The 17,415-nt window shown below is 39.1% G+C and overlaps 1 protein-coding gene and 1 pseudogene across 1 annotated transcript; one reads left to right on the top strand and one right to left on the bottom strand.

The window, feature by feature from the left end:
• The first annotated feature begins 454 nt into the window (after window positions 1-454).
• On the top strand, window positions 455-17,036 carry LOC127856217 (heat shock 70 kDa protein 12A-like). Its single transcript, XM_052392293.1, has 14 exons — window positions 455-680; window positions 1,177-1,348; window positions 2,474-2,626; window positions 2,926-3,023; window positions 4,332-4,478; window positions 5,078-5,215; window positions 6,113-6,204; window positions 6,637-6,763; window positions 8,305-8,464; window positions 9,673-9,866; window positions 11,003-11,183; window positions 15,268-15,479; window positions 15,746-15,842; window positions 16,423-17,036. The coding sequence occupies exons 4-14, from the start codon at window positions 2,946-2,948 to the stop codon at window positions 16,803-16,805; spliced, it is 1,809 nt and encodes a 602-aa protein (XP_052248253.1). The 5' UTR covers window positions 455-680; window positions 1,177-1,348; window positions 2,474-2,626; window positions 2,926-2,945; the 3' UTR covers window positions 16,806-17,036.
• On the bottom strand, window positions 11,164-14,623 carry LOC127856218 (alpha-L-fucosidase-like; annotated as a pseudogene).
• Window positions 17,037-17,415: the final 379 nt, after the last annotated feature.

The following is a 17,415-nucleotide window of genomic DNA, read 5'->3' as shown; positions in this document are numbered from 1 at the left end:
ATAGCTCAAGATAATTATCTTCCTGCAACGAAATAAAGGGGGTATACTAGATTCACCAAGGACATATGTCCGTATACACATATTAATCTGACGAAGTACTCCCGCACTCTTCAACGTACACTATTAAATACATGCTTGCATGTAGAAGACTTTACATTGTTTTCTCATGAACGATTATAACTAACTACATATTTCGACATGATGTATCTTTGGTATTACCTCTACTGTACGTATTAAGTTTGTTTGCATCTGAAACCAATCTAAGATCTCACTGCCTCTGCCTAATCAAGATAATCAAGGTTAAGTTAACGGAGTGACAGTATCGTTTTTCTGTTTTGTCGAATGTGAACTCGCACAAGCATAGGATCTAGCTTACACGAAAACAATACCCAATAAAAAGTATCTAATTAAATTGACATTGAAACCTACCGACATGTGACCTTACCGCTTGCAAACAAAAACTACGTACGATAAACAATGCGTTGCACTTTATGGTCATTGCGCTGTGAGTAGGTACGCATTGAATACTATATCGAAGTCAAACTATTAAAAAAAGAAACTATGAAAGCAACTAAGATTATTGATAAAGAATTGTCGATGGTCTGTTGAGTGAGAATCACTTAGGTTAAATGTAGCCGCGTTAAATAGTTTGTGTTAATTAATGTACGGAGTAATACAAAGTAAGGAGAAATATAAATACAACTTTATTAGTGTCAGGGATTTTAGAATATCGATGAAAAAAACGCGTGTGTGTAGTTCAAGCCTCAATGAGATATGAAAGCTTTCTTTATGGTGATTATTTAAAAAAAGTACTTATAAGCCAGTGTGTGAAGGTATAGATAAGCAACCAGTGAATGAAGCGCTGAAAACGGTATGAAATATATGTCGCGTGATTCTGCGGTGCGTTGACTGTTAAAAATAAGTCCATAAACGCATTCACGTTTTGCAGCCTTTTTCGCTTTTATTTTACTATTGCACTTATACAAATTTTCGGGTTTAAAAATAGTATATATTATGTATATGCGAATAGTTTTAAAACATGCTTTTTCATTCAATATCGGATTATATTCCACAATGTCATAATTTAATTAAAGACAAAAAAGGCTTTCTTCACAACGCGGAGTGTTTGAGACATTTCGAGTCGCAACTCGGCTCCAGAATAGTTTTTTTTTTCAGTTGACAACACAAACACCGTTCTGATATTAAAGAATCGTTAGACGCTCGCCATGTGGAAGACACGCATGCCACTCCCCCAGTGTCACAGGTCATGTGATCTTCATCACAGACGAGGCCGGAAACCACTTCTCATTTCCGGTGGAGCGCAAACAGATCACCTTGAAAATACTAAGTAAGACTGTATTGAGTACCAATCTGTTTTTATTTCGTTGATAGCCATTTGTTATTGATCGAATGAATTGAAACATATACGCCACTTGGTATCGTTTACTAGAGCTAGTTTTGTGTCATCAAAATGAGTCGCGTTCTGAGAAAACTGGGCATAATGCATGTGCGTAAAGTGTCATCCCAGATTAGCACAGGCTAATCAGGGACGACACTTTCCGCCTAAAATTGATTTTCGGTAAAGAGTGACTTCCTTGAAACTAAAAATACCATAAAGCGGAAAGTGTCGTCCCTGATTAGCCTGTACGGACTGCACAGGCTAATCTGGGACGACACTTCACGCACATGCATTTAACCCATTTTTCTCAGAATGCGGCTCAAAATGGTCATTTGAAACGTTCCTTTAGCTCGGATCGAACATACGACCTCAATCGCAATAATGACTGCATATCGCACACGAACACTTCCAATAAATCGACGAGGTTATGTTATAACAGTTGCATGTAGTCATTATTCCTGATAACTGATCAGTCAGTAATGAAGCCAACGGTTTATCATGAAGTGGCTGCGGAAGAAATAGCGTTTTTTATGCCCCCGAGGGGTGGCATATAGTTTTTTAACTGTCCGTCAGTCTGTCTGTCTGTCTGTCTGTCTGTCTGTCTGTCTGTCTGTCTGTCTGTCTGTCTGTCTGTCTGTCTGTCTGTCTGTCTGTCTGTCTGTCTGTCTGTCTGTCTGTCTGTCTGTATGTATGTATGTATGTATGTCTGTCTGTCTGTCTGTCTGTCTGTCTGTCTGTCTGTCTGTCTGTCTGTCTGTCTGTCTGTCCGTCCGAAAACTTAAACATTGGTCATAACTTTTGAAATATTGAAGATAGCAACTTGATATTTGGCATGCATGTGTATCTAATGGACCTGCACATTTTGAGTGGTGAAAGGTCAAGGTCATCCTTCAAGGTCAAATGTCAAATATATGGCTTCAAGGCGTCACAGAAGGGGGCATTGTGTTTCTGACAAACACATCTCTTGTTTGTGTATATGGTTGGAAAGATTTTGTCTAGAAACAGTTACTGAAAAGTTGACTTTAAAATAAATATGTTAGAACTTGAGCTATAAATTGTGCTTTCCCTGTCCAGGATTGACGTTCCCTTCTGCATGCGGCCTGTGCTACGTGGACTACATCCAGGGCGAGGCCTGCCCCAGGGTGCCGATACGTCTCAAGGAAGGGGTGTTCCAGGAACCCAGCGGCGGATGGATACATGAGCTTAGGAGATATTACGTCATCAAAAGTAACTGCTTGTTTTACAGCTTTTGCTGCCTTTAGCCAATCAAGCATGCACAAATGGGTCATTTATGGTCTGGTTATTACAAACCGTTCTTGACTGGCCAAAAGGTACGTCCATATATTTTGCTCGTAAGTTAAGGAATTCCGTGGAATATTCAACGTCTAAAAAAAACTAAGAGCCTCCGTGGGACGTGTTATACGTTAGAAAAATTAAAGTGTCCAGTGTTTGATTTATTGTGAAGCCTCATCACACCTATTATTTGTATCTCAAACGGCGGTTAGAACGGGTGTTTATTTTGACAGAGAAGAAGCCCGCCTTCAGTATGGTGGGAGTGGAGCTACTGCAGAAATACCAGGCACTGACAAGAGGGGTGACACTCTACTTTGATAGACCGGATGCGGTACGCCAATATTCCATGAAAGCTGCATGGTGGCGGTCTTTGAAAACAGGGCTTTATGCACGTACCTAAAGAATCGTCTCAGATTAGCTTGTGCAGTCCGCATAGGCTATCGGTAATTGTGGACGACACTCGCCGCTTTATGACTTTTATCGTTTAAAGTTATTATCTTTTAAACGAAAATCCAGTCTATGCGGATAGTGGCCTCTCAGATTAGCACAGGCTAATCATCGACGTCACTTAAAGGGGCCTTTTCACAGATTTTGGCATTTTTTAACTTTTTCATTAAATGCTTTATATTGATAAATGTAAACATTGGATCGTAAAAGCTCCAGTAAAAAATCAAGAATACAATTAAAAAAGGAAAAGAACATTGCCCGGAGCAGGTTTCGAACCAGTGACGCCTGGAGTCCTGCCAGAGTCCTGAAGTAAAAACGCATTAGCCTACTGAGCTATTCCGCCGAGTTCACATACTTGACGTATTTTATACCTTATATAAGCAATCTTCGTAGTTTCACAAAATTTAACGACAAAAACAGAACTCTCCAAATTATTCAATCGTTTCGCGTTGAAACGCTTTATAATTTTTAGGTTTTAAAATCGTCAAAAGATGCATATAATGGCTATATTAGACCATGGTATATGTTCAGTATTACTGTTTCCTCACAAATATCTTAACTAAAACGAAAATGTGCGAATCTGAAACAACTTTTTTCAATTTTGTCAATTTACCAAAGCGTGAAAAGATCCCTTTAAAGCACACGCATAAATTCAGGTTATCCCAGTGCGAAGCGGACATTTATGAAACTGCCAAATGCTTCGCCAATACATTTTTAAAGTGGTTATTGGTTTTGCTACACCAGTTATATACGAGTAATAATCAAGTTAATACGAGTTTATTCATATTAGAAATAGTTGTTAAATTTTAAATATCGTTTTAAAAGTATTGCTTGATGTTCGCAAATATAACGCGATTTCGAGGATTAAATCATGCGTAGTGTTTAAACAACGATGGCATTGGTGCGCATTCTTAATAACTGCGCGTTACAACAAACAATGTTTATTTAAGATGAACACTGATAATACGGACATTATATCGATTATGACCTGACTTGATAATTCATTCAGGAATCGCAAATCAATCTAAATTTGTTTAAAACCTTTTTTTATATAACAAAACGTTATTCTTATTGACCTTTATCCGCGGAAAAATGTTAACATGATCTTGTTTGCAGCATAAATGTCTGTTTAAAATGGTCGTTACAGCAACAGAATACGACCGGAATCATCCGTAACTGTAACTTATTTCAGAAAAAGCGTAATGTCGTTGCCGCTATAGATTTTGGTACGAGTTTCTCCGGGTATGCTTGGGCGTTTGAGTACGATCCGTTCACGGTGTATACAAAGGAGTGGCTGGGGGAGAACATGACTTCCGGTACGGAGAAGGCGCCCACTACGGTAAGATTGCTGTAATGCATGGTGTCCACATCTGTCGCTTCTAAAAACCTGCCGGGAATAATTGTTCCATCAAGTTAAATGACAAAAACTCAGTTCAATTAGATACCGCTTTTAGTATGAATGAGATGGGAAAAGCACATTTTAAATCTATTAATTTTCAAATAATTTGACTTTTTTATGTTTGTATACTTCCACACACCCTTTATATGTATGCACATTTAACAAAAATTACGTACTAGGTTTTCCTGTCATGGAATAGAGATCAGACGCAGTTTGGAGCTGGATTTGTTCTCATACTGACTTGTTCTTTATTACCTATTTGTTAATATTGCCAAGTCAAAACACCGATGCGCAATTGTAACGTTTACCAAGCATCAAACGTTACCTGGTACACATACACAAGTAACATGTTGCTTTAACATAAGTATTAGAGCAAATCAATAAAGTTTTGCAACTGAAACAGTATATTAGACAATTTGTTTTGATTTATTAAACAACTTATAATGTGTTAAAGCCCACGCTAGAGTTAATACAACGGTTTACCGGTAAGTCGTCGCTTAAAATCCCGATTTGATAACAAGTGATGTGTCCCTATATAGGTGCTTGTTAACCCTGAAGGGGAGTTCCACTCGTTCGGGTACGAGGCGGAAGACGAGTACGCGGTGCTGGTGGACGGAGAGATGTTCCACAACTGGTACTACTTCCGGAACTTCAAAATGAAACTGTACACCAACAAGGTAAGTACCACCTGTTATTCTTTTTAAACATATTAATTTTAGCTCGATTGTATCGAAAGCAGAAGGCTTGTTAAAACGCTATCGAGTCTTGGAGGAGATATGAAGAACGCTCCCAATTAGGGATCGAACCCTTTACCTCCCGGTCGCTAGGCGGACACCGTATCCACTACGCCACAATGAACTAGTGTGCCACGTGTTGGACAATCTAAGTGTCAGGCGTTGTGCACCAACAAGGTAAGTGCCGCGTGTTGTAAAATAACAATACAAAGTCGTGTGCTAAGTGTCAGTCACGTGCTGTAAACTAACAATGTAAGTATCGTGTGTTGTAAACCAACAAGATGCCACGTGTTGTAAGCAAACAAGATGAATATCGCATGCTGTAAAAACAAGGTAAGTATCACGTGTTGTAAACCTAAAAAGATATGCGTCACGTGTTGTAAACCAACAATTTAAGTGCCTCGTGTTGTAAACCAACAAGGTGTACCGGTATGTCGTGTGCTGTAATCCAGCTAGGTAAGTTTTCCCCAATTGAATCCAACGGGTACGTGTAATAATACTTGTTGAACACCAAACAAGGAATGCTTCGCTTAATGTGGACCTAAATGTTAGTGCTAAGTGCTGTACACCAAACAAGGCTTGTGTCATGTAATTTTTTTACGCTGTAAAACAAGTTAGGTATCACGTGTTATACATCAAACCAGGAAAGTGCCAAGAAGTGGTTTGTACTCCGAAACAAGGTAGTTGTCACGTGTTGAACATCAAACCAGGAAAGTGTAACGTGTTGTACGCTGATTACCTGTTGGCAACGATCATCGTCATAAAATGCGTGTCACGGTTGAGTTAATTACCGGAGCATAAAATTATTGTTGAATCCAGCCTTGTGTTTAAATATTTTAGTACCTTCGACGCGATACGATGCTCAAGGACATGGACGGCAAGCAGATGCTGGCTTTGGACGTCTTCACCATGGCAATCAAATACATATACGGGTCTCAATTGTTTATATTATCTTGTTGAAAATTCTGTATTCACCGAATCATATGATTACACGAACTCGTATCTTAAAAACGTTAGGGTGAAACAAAAAAAGACATGGTATTCCAAAAAGTTCATCAAACTCATAAGTCGTAAGTTATTTGATAAAACATTACCTTGATTTCGCCTACACATTTCAGTGATATCTACATTTAAATGTAAGATCTTTGATAAAAAAGAGACCCTTATTAAGCAATAACACCGGACCATGAAAAAGCCTGAACTGAAATTTGTCGAAAGATCTTTGATTAACCGGAAGCCTTTTCAGTCATAGCATTAACTTGTCGCAAGATGTTTAAAAAGACGGGACCAATAATTTCAACTAATTAGTATTATCGGTTATCAATAAATTACTATTATACGTTATTTTTTTATCATTTCTTCAGATGCCTCGTAGAAGACCTCGCAGAGCGGGCACCGGAAGTGAAGATCGACGACATCAGCTGGGTGATAACCGTGCCGGCGATATGGTCCGACGCCGCCAAACAGTTCATGCGAGAAGCCTCGGTCAACGTGAGTAACATATCTCCCCACTATTTCTCATGCATCGACAATTTGGTGTGTGGTGTGTCTTATCAAATTTACCCCATTTTAGTGACTTTACCTTTCAAACCGAAGTCATCATATTCATGTTTGTTTGTCCGCACTACCCTTAAATGACATAGTTATGCTGGTTTGTGTCAGTCGGTAGAGTGGGTGGTCGGCCCATAGTTAAATCCTTTCGGGACGGTATCTTGACAATCCTTCGACCTACTATCATGCAGGGCATGCATGGGGTAAGGCTTGTATTAATTTTGAGTTTAACAGGTCAACGGTCAATGTCATATTGGCTCGTAACATGAACAGTCATTCAACTTATATCGGTAAAAGAGTCAGTTCGAGTATCGTTTATTAGAATTCCGTAAGCGTACTTTCAATTGTAACAAAACACAATCTGAAAATTAGATACTGCGTGCATTCCAACATTAGTGAATACTTTATGGTACTGCATTCCAACATAAGTGAATACTTTATGGTACTGCATTCCAACATTAGTGAATACTTTATGGTACTGCATTCCCACATTAGTGAATACTTTATGGTACTGCATTCCCACATTAGTGAATACTTTATGGTACTGCATTCCCATATTAGTGAATACTTTATGGTACTGCATTCCCATATTAGTGAATACTTTATGGTACTGCCATACTGCATGCATTCCAACATTAGTGAATAATTTATGGTACTGCATTCCAACATTAATGAATACTTTATGGTACTGCATTCCCACATTAGTGAATACTTTATGGTACTGCATTCCCACATCAGTAAATACTTCATGGTACTGCATTCTCACATTAGTGAATACTTTATGGTACTGCATTGCCACATTAGTGAATACTTAATGGTACTGCCATACTGCATGCATTCCAACATTAGTGAATACTTTATGGTACTGCATTCCCACATTAGTGAATACTTTATGGTACTGCCATAGTGCATGCATTCCAACATTAGTGAATACTGTATGGTACTGCATTCCCACATTAGTGAATACTTTAATGGTACTGCATTCCCTTATTAGTGAATGTTTTATGGTACTGCATTCTCACATTACTGAATACTTTATGGTACTGTATGCATTCCCACATTAGTGAATACTTTATGGTACTGCATTCCCACATTAGTGAATACTTTGTGGTACTGTATGCATTCCCACATTAGTGAATACTTTATGGTACTGCATTCCCACATTAGTGAATACTTTATGGTACTGCCATAAGTAAATGCGCTCAAGAGCTCTCATTCAATAATCTTTTACATGGTGGTTACCAATACAAGCCTTATTGAGCCATTTTAATTTCTCGTATTTTTTTATTGATTTTTGTTGCTGGCTGATTTAAAATTGTGGTATAAATCATTTAATAGTTATGGGAGTTTGATAAATGAAAATTGCTTTCGTATGGGATGGGGGATGGGTAGTGGGAGCTTTCAATCAATTAGTGTTAAGAGACCATAATTACATTTTAGTTTTTAGTTTTCATCGGTTAGTAACATTCATCTCATTTCAGGCCGGTATCCCAGGCGACCGACTGAAGCTTGTACTCGAACCGGAAGCAGCTTCCCTCTATTGCAAGACGCGCGACCCATCGGAAATCAAGACTATCAGCGGAGAGCGGACAGAAAACCCACTAGCGCGCGGGAAACGCTACATCCTGTTAGATCTCGGTGGTAAGTAGATATGTAGGTTAGTCAACTAAAAATAATGCAATGCATGCTTTGATTGCATCAGTTTGTATGAAAGTACACGATGTTTTTTTCAGGCGTGTGTGGATCTCCATTCATACGATTGTTGCCACGTTTTTTGTATTCTAGGACCGCGGCTTTGTCGTGCAGTATCTATGAAATAAAATAAATTTATTTTTACAGTTTAGTATATACTTCATAGATGTAGACGCATATAGGATATTCTATCGTTGTATGTCGTACTGTTTGGATAAAAAGTAGCTATACATGTATACAAAAAAAGCTAAAAATAGATATACCCACAGGTACAAAACGATGCACACAAGCACACTTTTGCGCCAACAGGAATACATTATAAAAAAAATCGACCCATATTGAAAACCTAGCCGACTGTCTTTTCAGGAATTACATTCAGTATAATATTAACTCATAATTAACAAAGACTTTCAGTATCTGAGGACAACGATGAAGTCTTCAAATGATGTCTAATTATTATATTTATAGTGAAATTACTTTACACTGTACAAATAAAAAGAAGTTATCACCCAGTCAAAACTAATATACTGTATGAAATTATGCCAACAGACATAACTTTTGCAAACAGGCTCAAATTGTAATTTTTGTTTAAAAGCATGACTGTCTAAATAAATGCCTATAGGCATGAAATACATGTTGTAGACACAAAATAATGCCTGTTGGCGTATTTTGTTACCGGTATTTTAACCTTTTTACCGTAGACCAAAACGGTACGTCATAGTATAGAACGTAGCTTGCATGCAGGTATCTTACCTTGCATCAGTCACGTTCGTTTAAACCTCTGGTCCAATTAAAAAGCAAACACGCTGAATTTTCATTTTTATATACTTAACATAATTACTTTTGTTCAATACAAAATATGCATGTTATTACGCAAGTGTTTCTCTGGTAATTTTCTCTGCGTTGGTTCTAATTTGAACATGATAATTTTGATCGACGACACAATATTCCACGACTACCAAATTTATTAATGTTTAGCATTCTTTAAGCAGAAAACATTTACAAAGGTTATCTGACATTTTACAAGGGAATCTTTGATTCGATTTCACGAAGATATTTTATGAATTAACCAAACTCAAAGTTTTTCTTACGAGCTTTTAGAATAAGGTCACTGATCATCGTCATATCATGCCGAGCCCTCGCTTTCCCATCTATAGGCGGCACGGCGGACATGTCCGCACACGAGGTTCTGAAGGACGGCTGTCTGCGAGAGATACACCGGGCCACAGGGGACGCTCTTGGCGGAAGTAGCGTCGACGAAGCCTTTAATCGCCTCCTCAACGATCTCTTTGGCACGGAATTCATGCTGGACTTCTTCGAGGACTATAGACAGGATTACCTGAAATTAATGGTACGTTTTAATCGCGAAAATGCTTCTTGTGTTTCTATAAACGTATAGTGTACACGAAATGATAATATATTTAACAAAATAATTAACAATGTTGTCAATTTTGATTTACCTATTAAATACACAGTCATTTTCAGTGTGATGCTCTCAACTTAAGTCCATGTGATGTGTCGGGTGGTTTTACGTTTGCGCGGTTGTCTATAGGTAATATAACAACGGAAAAGGTGCAGATCTCATGTTGACGGTGTAAAAACAGTCTAACGCGTAAGGTGTGAATTTCAAGACAAAAGAACGATATCTAGTGTTTCTGCTAAGCTTTTTCTATATCAAATTCTTAATCTTAATACAACCAATTTCCTTTCGTAGTGTTCTATGGCGCCTTAGATACGCGTACTTACAATATATGTGGATAACTGTTGTGACTTTGATTTTGCAATTACCATACTTTGTATTGTGTTTGCAACAGCCATACGCATACACAATACGTTGTTTCTCTGGAGACTTATAACTGGTCAACCAAGGTTAAGTGGTTAGGGCGTTCGTCAACTCTGCATAAAGTCGAAAGTTTGAGTCTCGTTCCGAAAGTGTGCTGAAAGGAAAGGCTGTCCTTCTTAACAGTATTGTGTTCTTGCTTTCATGCTAAGCTCCCTTGATTCAAATCTAAACCCGGAGTCATTTTATAAAGGTAGACTATACGTTAAACACTGGCTTACCCTTAATCGCGAAGAGCAATTGATATACAATTACGTTTTGGTCATCCGTTTGCAACTTTCTTTATTTAGCTCCTTCTTGTACAGAGGTCATATGAACGCAGCATGCGAAAGTGGATCTCAATGCATATGCTATCACGCAGTCAGGTCAGGAGCTACCCAGTTCGATATGACGTCACGCATGATTGAGTGGTCTCATTAACGGACATCGAAGCTCCTGACGAGACTGCGCGAATGCACAGGCTGGTCTGAATCAACGCTGGTCGCAAATGGGATTAAGCCCATTGTCGCATGACGCGGGTAATGTGAGTATTCTTAGGGCCTCCTAGGCATCCATCACAACAAATGTAGGGATTATTGGTAAGTAGGCCACTGGGGTAACCAATCCCAAGGCCAAACTATAATAAAAAGAATCATATAAACTTTTAGAGGGACTTCGAGGGCAAGAAGCGTCTCCCGCTAGACCGGAAGTCGAGTCTGGTTTTCCAGATTCCAGAGACACTGCTGCACAAGCTGAAGGAAGGAACTAGGGCGACACTCGAAGAGGCTGTGGGACGCAGCAAGCACAAGAAGCACATCCGGGTCAAGGTCGATAAGCTGCTCCTCGATGGTAGGCTACAGATAGCTGTTTAGTCTATATCCTTATACAGGTTTCTGGTGGTTGTTTTGTGTGCTCGTGTGTAGCTTTTGTGATCGGCTGTTGTTCCTCGTCCGTCAGGAGGCTAACATTTTAGACCTATGCCGTGTGAGTAAAAATATATTTTGAGTGTGACAACAATTTGGGAAATCTGTTTAAGAGATTTTAAGAGATTAGACAGAAATGACTGTTCTCAAAGAATATATATCATTCTGGCTAAAGAGATAGGAAAAAAAACATGCTTTTAAAATATAAATGCCTTTAACGATAACATAAGACTCGGATGGACTTATGTTATATGGCTGGTCGGTGGGTGGTGGACTAATTGGGCGCGGATATCCATCACACACGACAAAATGTATACATGTACACACACACCATAGACACCCTCACACCATTCTCATGGTTGATCGCCGTGGTGGAGTGGATATGGTGTCCGTCTAGCGACCGAGAGGTCAATGGTTTTATCGCCTATGTGGGAGCGTTCTTTAGATCTCCCCAACGACACAATGTACTTGGTCTACACAGAAAACTGACGTTTCAATAAGCCATCGGCTTTCGGTGCTCACGATGAAATAAATAGGTTTATTCAATCACAATTCATGATCAATTTTTAAGGCTAGTGGAAACCCATTCACGTATCAGCATATCAATCGAAATGGCCCTTAAAGGTATTGGAAGTCACAACGAATAAAACTATGTAACTAGTTAAGATATTTCCCATCAAATATTTATTCACATATTTATGTACATCCATTATATTACACATACTATGTAGGTTACTCTAGCAAAGCGGAAGAATATTCGAGCGAATTGTGCAAGGCTTTTTTTAAACAAATGAATAGATTTTAATAAATGTATTGTAACTCTGCACAGAAAGCAAGTAAAACTAAAACAAAATGTATACAAAAGATTATGTGATGTTATCTATTTGTTTCGTTAACAACACAATCTCGAATTGAGTTCAAACTTAGATTATTAACATCTAAGCCAAGTTCTGCATCTTCAGCACCCAGGCGTAGTTACAAGGCATCTTGTTGAACGGTATGGCGGGGATATTCACGGTGATTCCTTGCGCATGCGTAGCGGAACCAGTCCACTTAAACAGCGTATTGTATCCTAGTAATGTGACCGTGGTGTTATGTGTAGGAGTGGGACTCCCCAGGTAGAACTTCCCAGGATCGGGCCAGTGCAACAAGATGGCGTACACATCTTGGAACCCTTGGGAGTTTTTCTTTGACGTGTACCAGACATTACTAGTGAAGGTGTCATTCTGGTAGACCCAGGGTGAGGTCCCGTATATGGCCTCCCCGTTCACCTCCAACCACTTCCCCAGACTGCGGAGTCGCTCCTCAAATATCGGCACTATCCGACCGTCCTTAGTTGGTCCCACGTTGATGAGAATGTTGCCACCGCAGCTAAAATATTAAGGCGTTATTGAATAGTTCATTCAGATAAAGGAATTTTCTTATGGAGACCACAACAAAGAATTAATGTACAAGATGCAAACTTAAAGTTCAATGCATACAAACATTAGAAAAACTTGTGGAAACCATAGACATTATCTGAAATGTGCGTCACATCCTTAGTGCACATGCACATGGGCAACAAAAACAAACAACCGACCTCACTGTGGATGCGACCTGACCGAGTAGCTCCTCCATGGTCAGCATGTCCTCCAGCCGCGCGTCTCTCCGGTACTCCCACGCGGACCTGTCAATCGTCATGGCGTTCTCCCACTTCCGTTTCTGTAGCGTCCCAGGATTATACCTGTCCGCACACGTGAAGAAGCCGCCATGTTTGCACTCCACGTTTCTGCCCCACCTGTCGTTGGTCACTACGGTGTCCTTGACGGGGCTTTCGTTGTACAGCCACGCAAGGAACCCGGTTGAATTCCAGTAGGTATCCAGCGTGTCCCAGTCGCCATCAGACCAGATCACTTCCGGTTTGTATCTGTGCACGAGCTCGTACAATTCCGGCATCGTCTTGCTCGTTACAAAGTCCCTTGTCGTATAGTTATTTGCGTTGTCTTTCAGCCATAATGGGTGGAAGAACTCAAATAGAGAATGATATAGGCCGTAGTGTATATCCGTCCGGTTACGGATCGCCGTGGCGAGTTCACCGACTAGGTCCCGTTTTGGCCCCACGTCCATGGAGTTCCAAGAGAATGAATACTTCGATGGCCAGTTGGTGAACCCTTCATGGTGCTTGCTGGTCAAGACAACGTACCTTGCGCCAGAGGCTTTGAAAATATCGGCCCACTCAGTGGAAGTCGAAGAGCTCTGCGGTGAATTCTGGAGCAAAATCTGCGTACGTGAAGTCTGGTCGGTAGTTTTTGGCCATAAAGTCTACATATTCCTTCACTCCGTGTCTCCAGTAGTACCAGAACCATGCGGACCCGTAGCTAGGCACCGAGAATACACCCCAGTGTAGAAATATCCCTATCTTAGATTCATCATACCAACTCGGAAGAGGTCGGGTATCCAAAGACTCCCAGTTCGGCTCGTATCGTATCGCGCATTTGGTCCGAGCTGCCACAAGTACAACTAATAGTGTTATAAACTGATACATATTGAACAAGTGTTTTTTAAATCACTGCTTTGATTTGCTTTCTGTACCATACCCGACGAGAGGTTTTTGACAAGTGATCTAGTCAATCAAAGCTTTTTCAGTCCACGGCCTATACATGTGACCCGTCATATCTAGAAACTGACAGTAATTGATAGTTTATGGATATTCGATGGTCAGATCAAATGCCTTGGGTGAAATATGGTGTTATATGTATACATGACCAACTTGTTTTACGCATTAAATATCAATGTGTTCTACGATATTTGACCAGTTTATTACGCATAAACATTTATATACTGTAATAGTTCGTTAGGATCTTGAATTCGACATTCGGTCGACTGACGGAATACACGAAAATTAATGCCTGACGATTAATAATGGTTTCTCAGTACGCTATGCATGCGCCTAAACATGTAAGACGTGTATTCGAAAGCACGATTTCGTTGGTTTATGTTAGAGTATAATTGCACTTAAGGTTAAGTTTTCAATTTGTTCATACTTGCGCCTCGACTGGATCACAACAATAATCGTCTTTTCTGCCATTGATACACTGGCGCTAATGGCGTGTTTTCTTGTCTGGAACTCTTTCTCGAACTGCCTGTCTACAGTGTTTACTTTTCCGGTTTCAGGGGCATGATTGGTCCACAGCCCCGGTTCGTAATAAAGATACGAGTACACTGTATACAATTTTATTGTGCTCTTAATATGTCATGTTGGGACATGCACGTTTACAACATTAGTATTTTAATAGTTGATAACGGTTATGCTATATTAGTATTTTTTAATCACTCTACGTATAAATATTTCAGCTGAAATAAAAAAGTTAAAATTAAACATGCAATGCTATTTATTTACGACGCAAGAATAAAAAGATGCTAAAATATAACCATAATATATACTTAGTATTTTTATAACATTTATAATTGGAAGTCTGTTCCGTTTCTGTTTGAAGATTAGCAAGTAGTTTTCTTGTATTTATGTTGATTTAAGTAATCAAAAAGCAACACTGATAACACCGGCTTCTCAAAAATTCTGATTTCAGAACAGCTGGCTTCGTTTTTTTTATTCGTATCACTATTTAATTGCTTGATGTGATTAATGCTGATCTAAGTAAAAGCAACACTGTATTCCCGGGTTTCTTTACAATTCATAATCTGTTTTAGAACTGTTGGCTGTGTCGCTTGTTTTATAGAGAAGTTAAAAATTACTATTGTGGTGATGTAAATTTAGTTAATATGTTGTTTATTTCACATATAGGCCTAATTTGCATTTAAAGATTGAAATTGTTTAACAACGATTTTGTTCACACGTTATTTCAATAGGAAAATAGTTCACTTTAGCATATAGACTTCGAAAAATCAGGGCATGCTGTTTGTGGTTGAAATAAAAGCAAAGTTAATTTCACGAGGGTGTATTTCGACAATGCGCGCCTGATGATATTATAAACAAAAATTAAACACAGGAGTAGTTTTTGGTTATTTCTCAGGTGACCTTGTTGCGGACCTCTTCAAGGTCACAGTGAACGGCATAGTGTCGTACATCCGGGAGATGAAGGTGAATCCTCGCCTGGCGGATGTGGATACCATCGTGCTCGCCGGCGGATTCTCGGAATCTTTCCACGTGCGCGAGGCGGTCACGGAAAACTTCCCCAAGGTGCTCATTGTTACCGCCCCTGACCCCGGAAATGCCATCCTAAAGGTGACTACAGTGCAGTGTAGTGAATGAATTATTTATTTAAAAGTAAATCGCTAATATGATCGCATGCAGCAAAACTAATCGCAATCTTAGAAGTTTCTTTTGGTGAAATTAGCAAAAATGATGGAAAACTCAACCTTAAATAAATTGGAAACGGTTGGATAAATGGAACCAACAACTATTTATTACGCCTAAATGAACATTATACTAACTGCTCTACGACACAATAAAAAGAAATGTCTTCATCGTATTTACAATTATGTCGTTAGGGAGCGGTACTCATGGGACACAGACCGGAAATCATCACAGAGCGTGTGGCCAGGTACACTTACGGCGTCAGCTTCGCCAGGAAACCTTTCTGTGAAGGTAAGTCACTATAAGGATAGTTTGGTGATTAAAATTGTAAATGTACAATTAGGAGGAAGACTGTAACTAAGTTTTGAGCTTCCTTATTGGAAACTTGAAATTATCATTTAGTGCTTGTCTTTAGCATTTAAGCAAATGGACTTGACAATATTTATCAATCTTTATCTGCAGTTAAGTGTAGACGGTATAGTTTATTTTCCAATAGTCGAGACAAATAATCTGCAACATTATCTTATATTTTTCAGCACATTCTCTGACTATCAAATTAATTGAAAAATAAAGAAGGATATTTTTTTCTGTTCATGTCATTAGAACTCAAACTTACGGTAACTTAATGCTTTGGGTCGTAATATCGAGTTTTAGTAAGGGTTTTAGCTCTCATATCAAATCTAATTTCAAATTCTCATATCTTAAATATTGAAAATAGGCGGATATTGTACTTAATGAAATGTCGACTTCAAAATCGAAATCAGGCACATACTTATTGTTAGTTCATGCAGTATGCCTGATTAATAATTTAATACAAAAATACCGCGTTTATTAAAACAATACTTAAACTTGTTTCTATATGATCGTCTAGGAGACCCAGAGGAACTGTTCGCTCGTCGAAACAGAGAGACGTACTGCGACGGGGTCTTCGAGAAGCTTGTAACCATCGGTCAGTCCATCCAGAGGACTGACGTGTTCATCCTCCAGCGGACCAGCTTTCTTGCCAGCAAGCACGCAAAGCAGCGCCGCCTGTACACGAAAATGTACGCGTCTATCGAGGAAAACCCCGAGTATTGCACGGAGGAGAATTTCTGTGTAAAGATCGGCGAAATTATTCGACACCCTCCAAGGAGGGGATGGCCGGATGTGGTGAAGACCCGGATCGAGATCATGTTCGGAGAGACGGAAATGACGGCACGGATAATCGAAGAGCATTCTGGGATCGAGTATAAAGCGCGGATTGACTCGTTGTAGACTCGCGGGAAAATGTCATCAACTTCGTTTCCTTCCACACAACTCAAGAACTTTGTGTAAGCCTTACCACCTACCCAAACAAACAATATTAAAGTCGGGATGGTATAGTGTTTCCAAATAATTTAAATTTATGTCTGATTCGATACATTTCCACAGCTGTCCATTAAGAGACAATAACTTTAGTGCTATATCTGACAGACATATTGAACGCTTGACATTAACTTTATATTATTTTATTTAAAAAAGCAACAAATCACGGACAGTTTTCCAATTATCACTATAAAAAACGTTTGGTCAAGCGAATAGCTTGAATTTACTCGCTTACTAGACATTCTAAGACAGTGATGTGCTGATTTGACGGACATTGTCCATCAAGAAAATTGAACACTTGATCTCAATTTAAGACGGCGTTGGTTGTTATGTGTTTGTGAGTATTTTAATTATTTAAATGCATAACGGGATTAAGTTCACGTATACAAATAGTAATAAAAAGCCTTTATGCCAATCTTCTTTGCATATACAGGTAAATTGTATGGATAGCGAACATTTTCATACATCAATGTTTTCGGTCAATTCAATAAATAGCGGTATTTGCGTCAAAACGTTGCTT

This window comes from Dreissena polymorpha, chromosome 13 (genome assembly GCF_020536995.1).
Source record: "Dreissena polymorpha isolate Duluth1 chromosome 13, UMN_Dpol_1.0, whole genome shotgun sequence".
In the NCBI taxonomy this organism is placed as follows: Eukaryota; Metazoa; Mollusca; class Bivalvia; order Myida; family Dreissenidae; genus Dreissena; species Dreissena polymorpha.
Note: the sequence above shows the minus strand (reverse complement) of the source record. Positions and strands in the feature narration are given on the sequence as shown.

Coding starts and splice junctions, on each gene's coding strand:
- LOC127856217 (XM_052392293.1), top strand. CDS start 2,946: ATGGTGGGAGTGGAGCTACTGCAGAAATACCAGGCACTGACAAGAGGG. Junction 5,216..6,112: donor TGAAACTGTACACCAACAAG/GTAAGTACCACC, acceptor TAAATATTTTAG/TACCTTCGACGCGATACGAT. Junction 6,764..8,304: donor TGCGAGAAGCCTCGGTCAAC/GTGAGTAACATA, acceptor ATCTCATTTCAG/GCCGGTATCCCAGGCGACCG.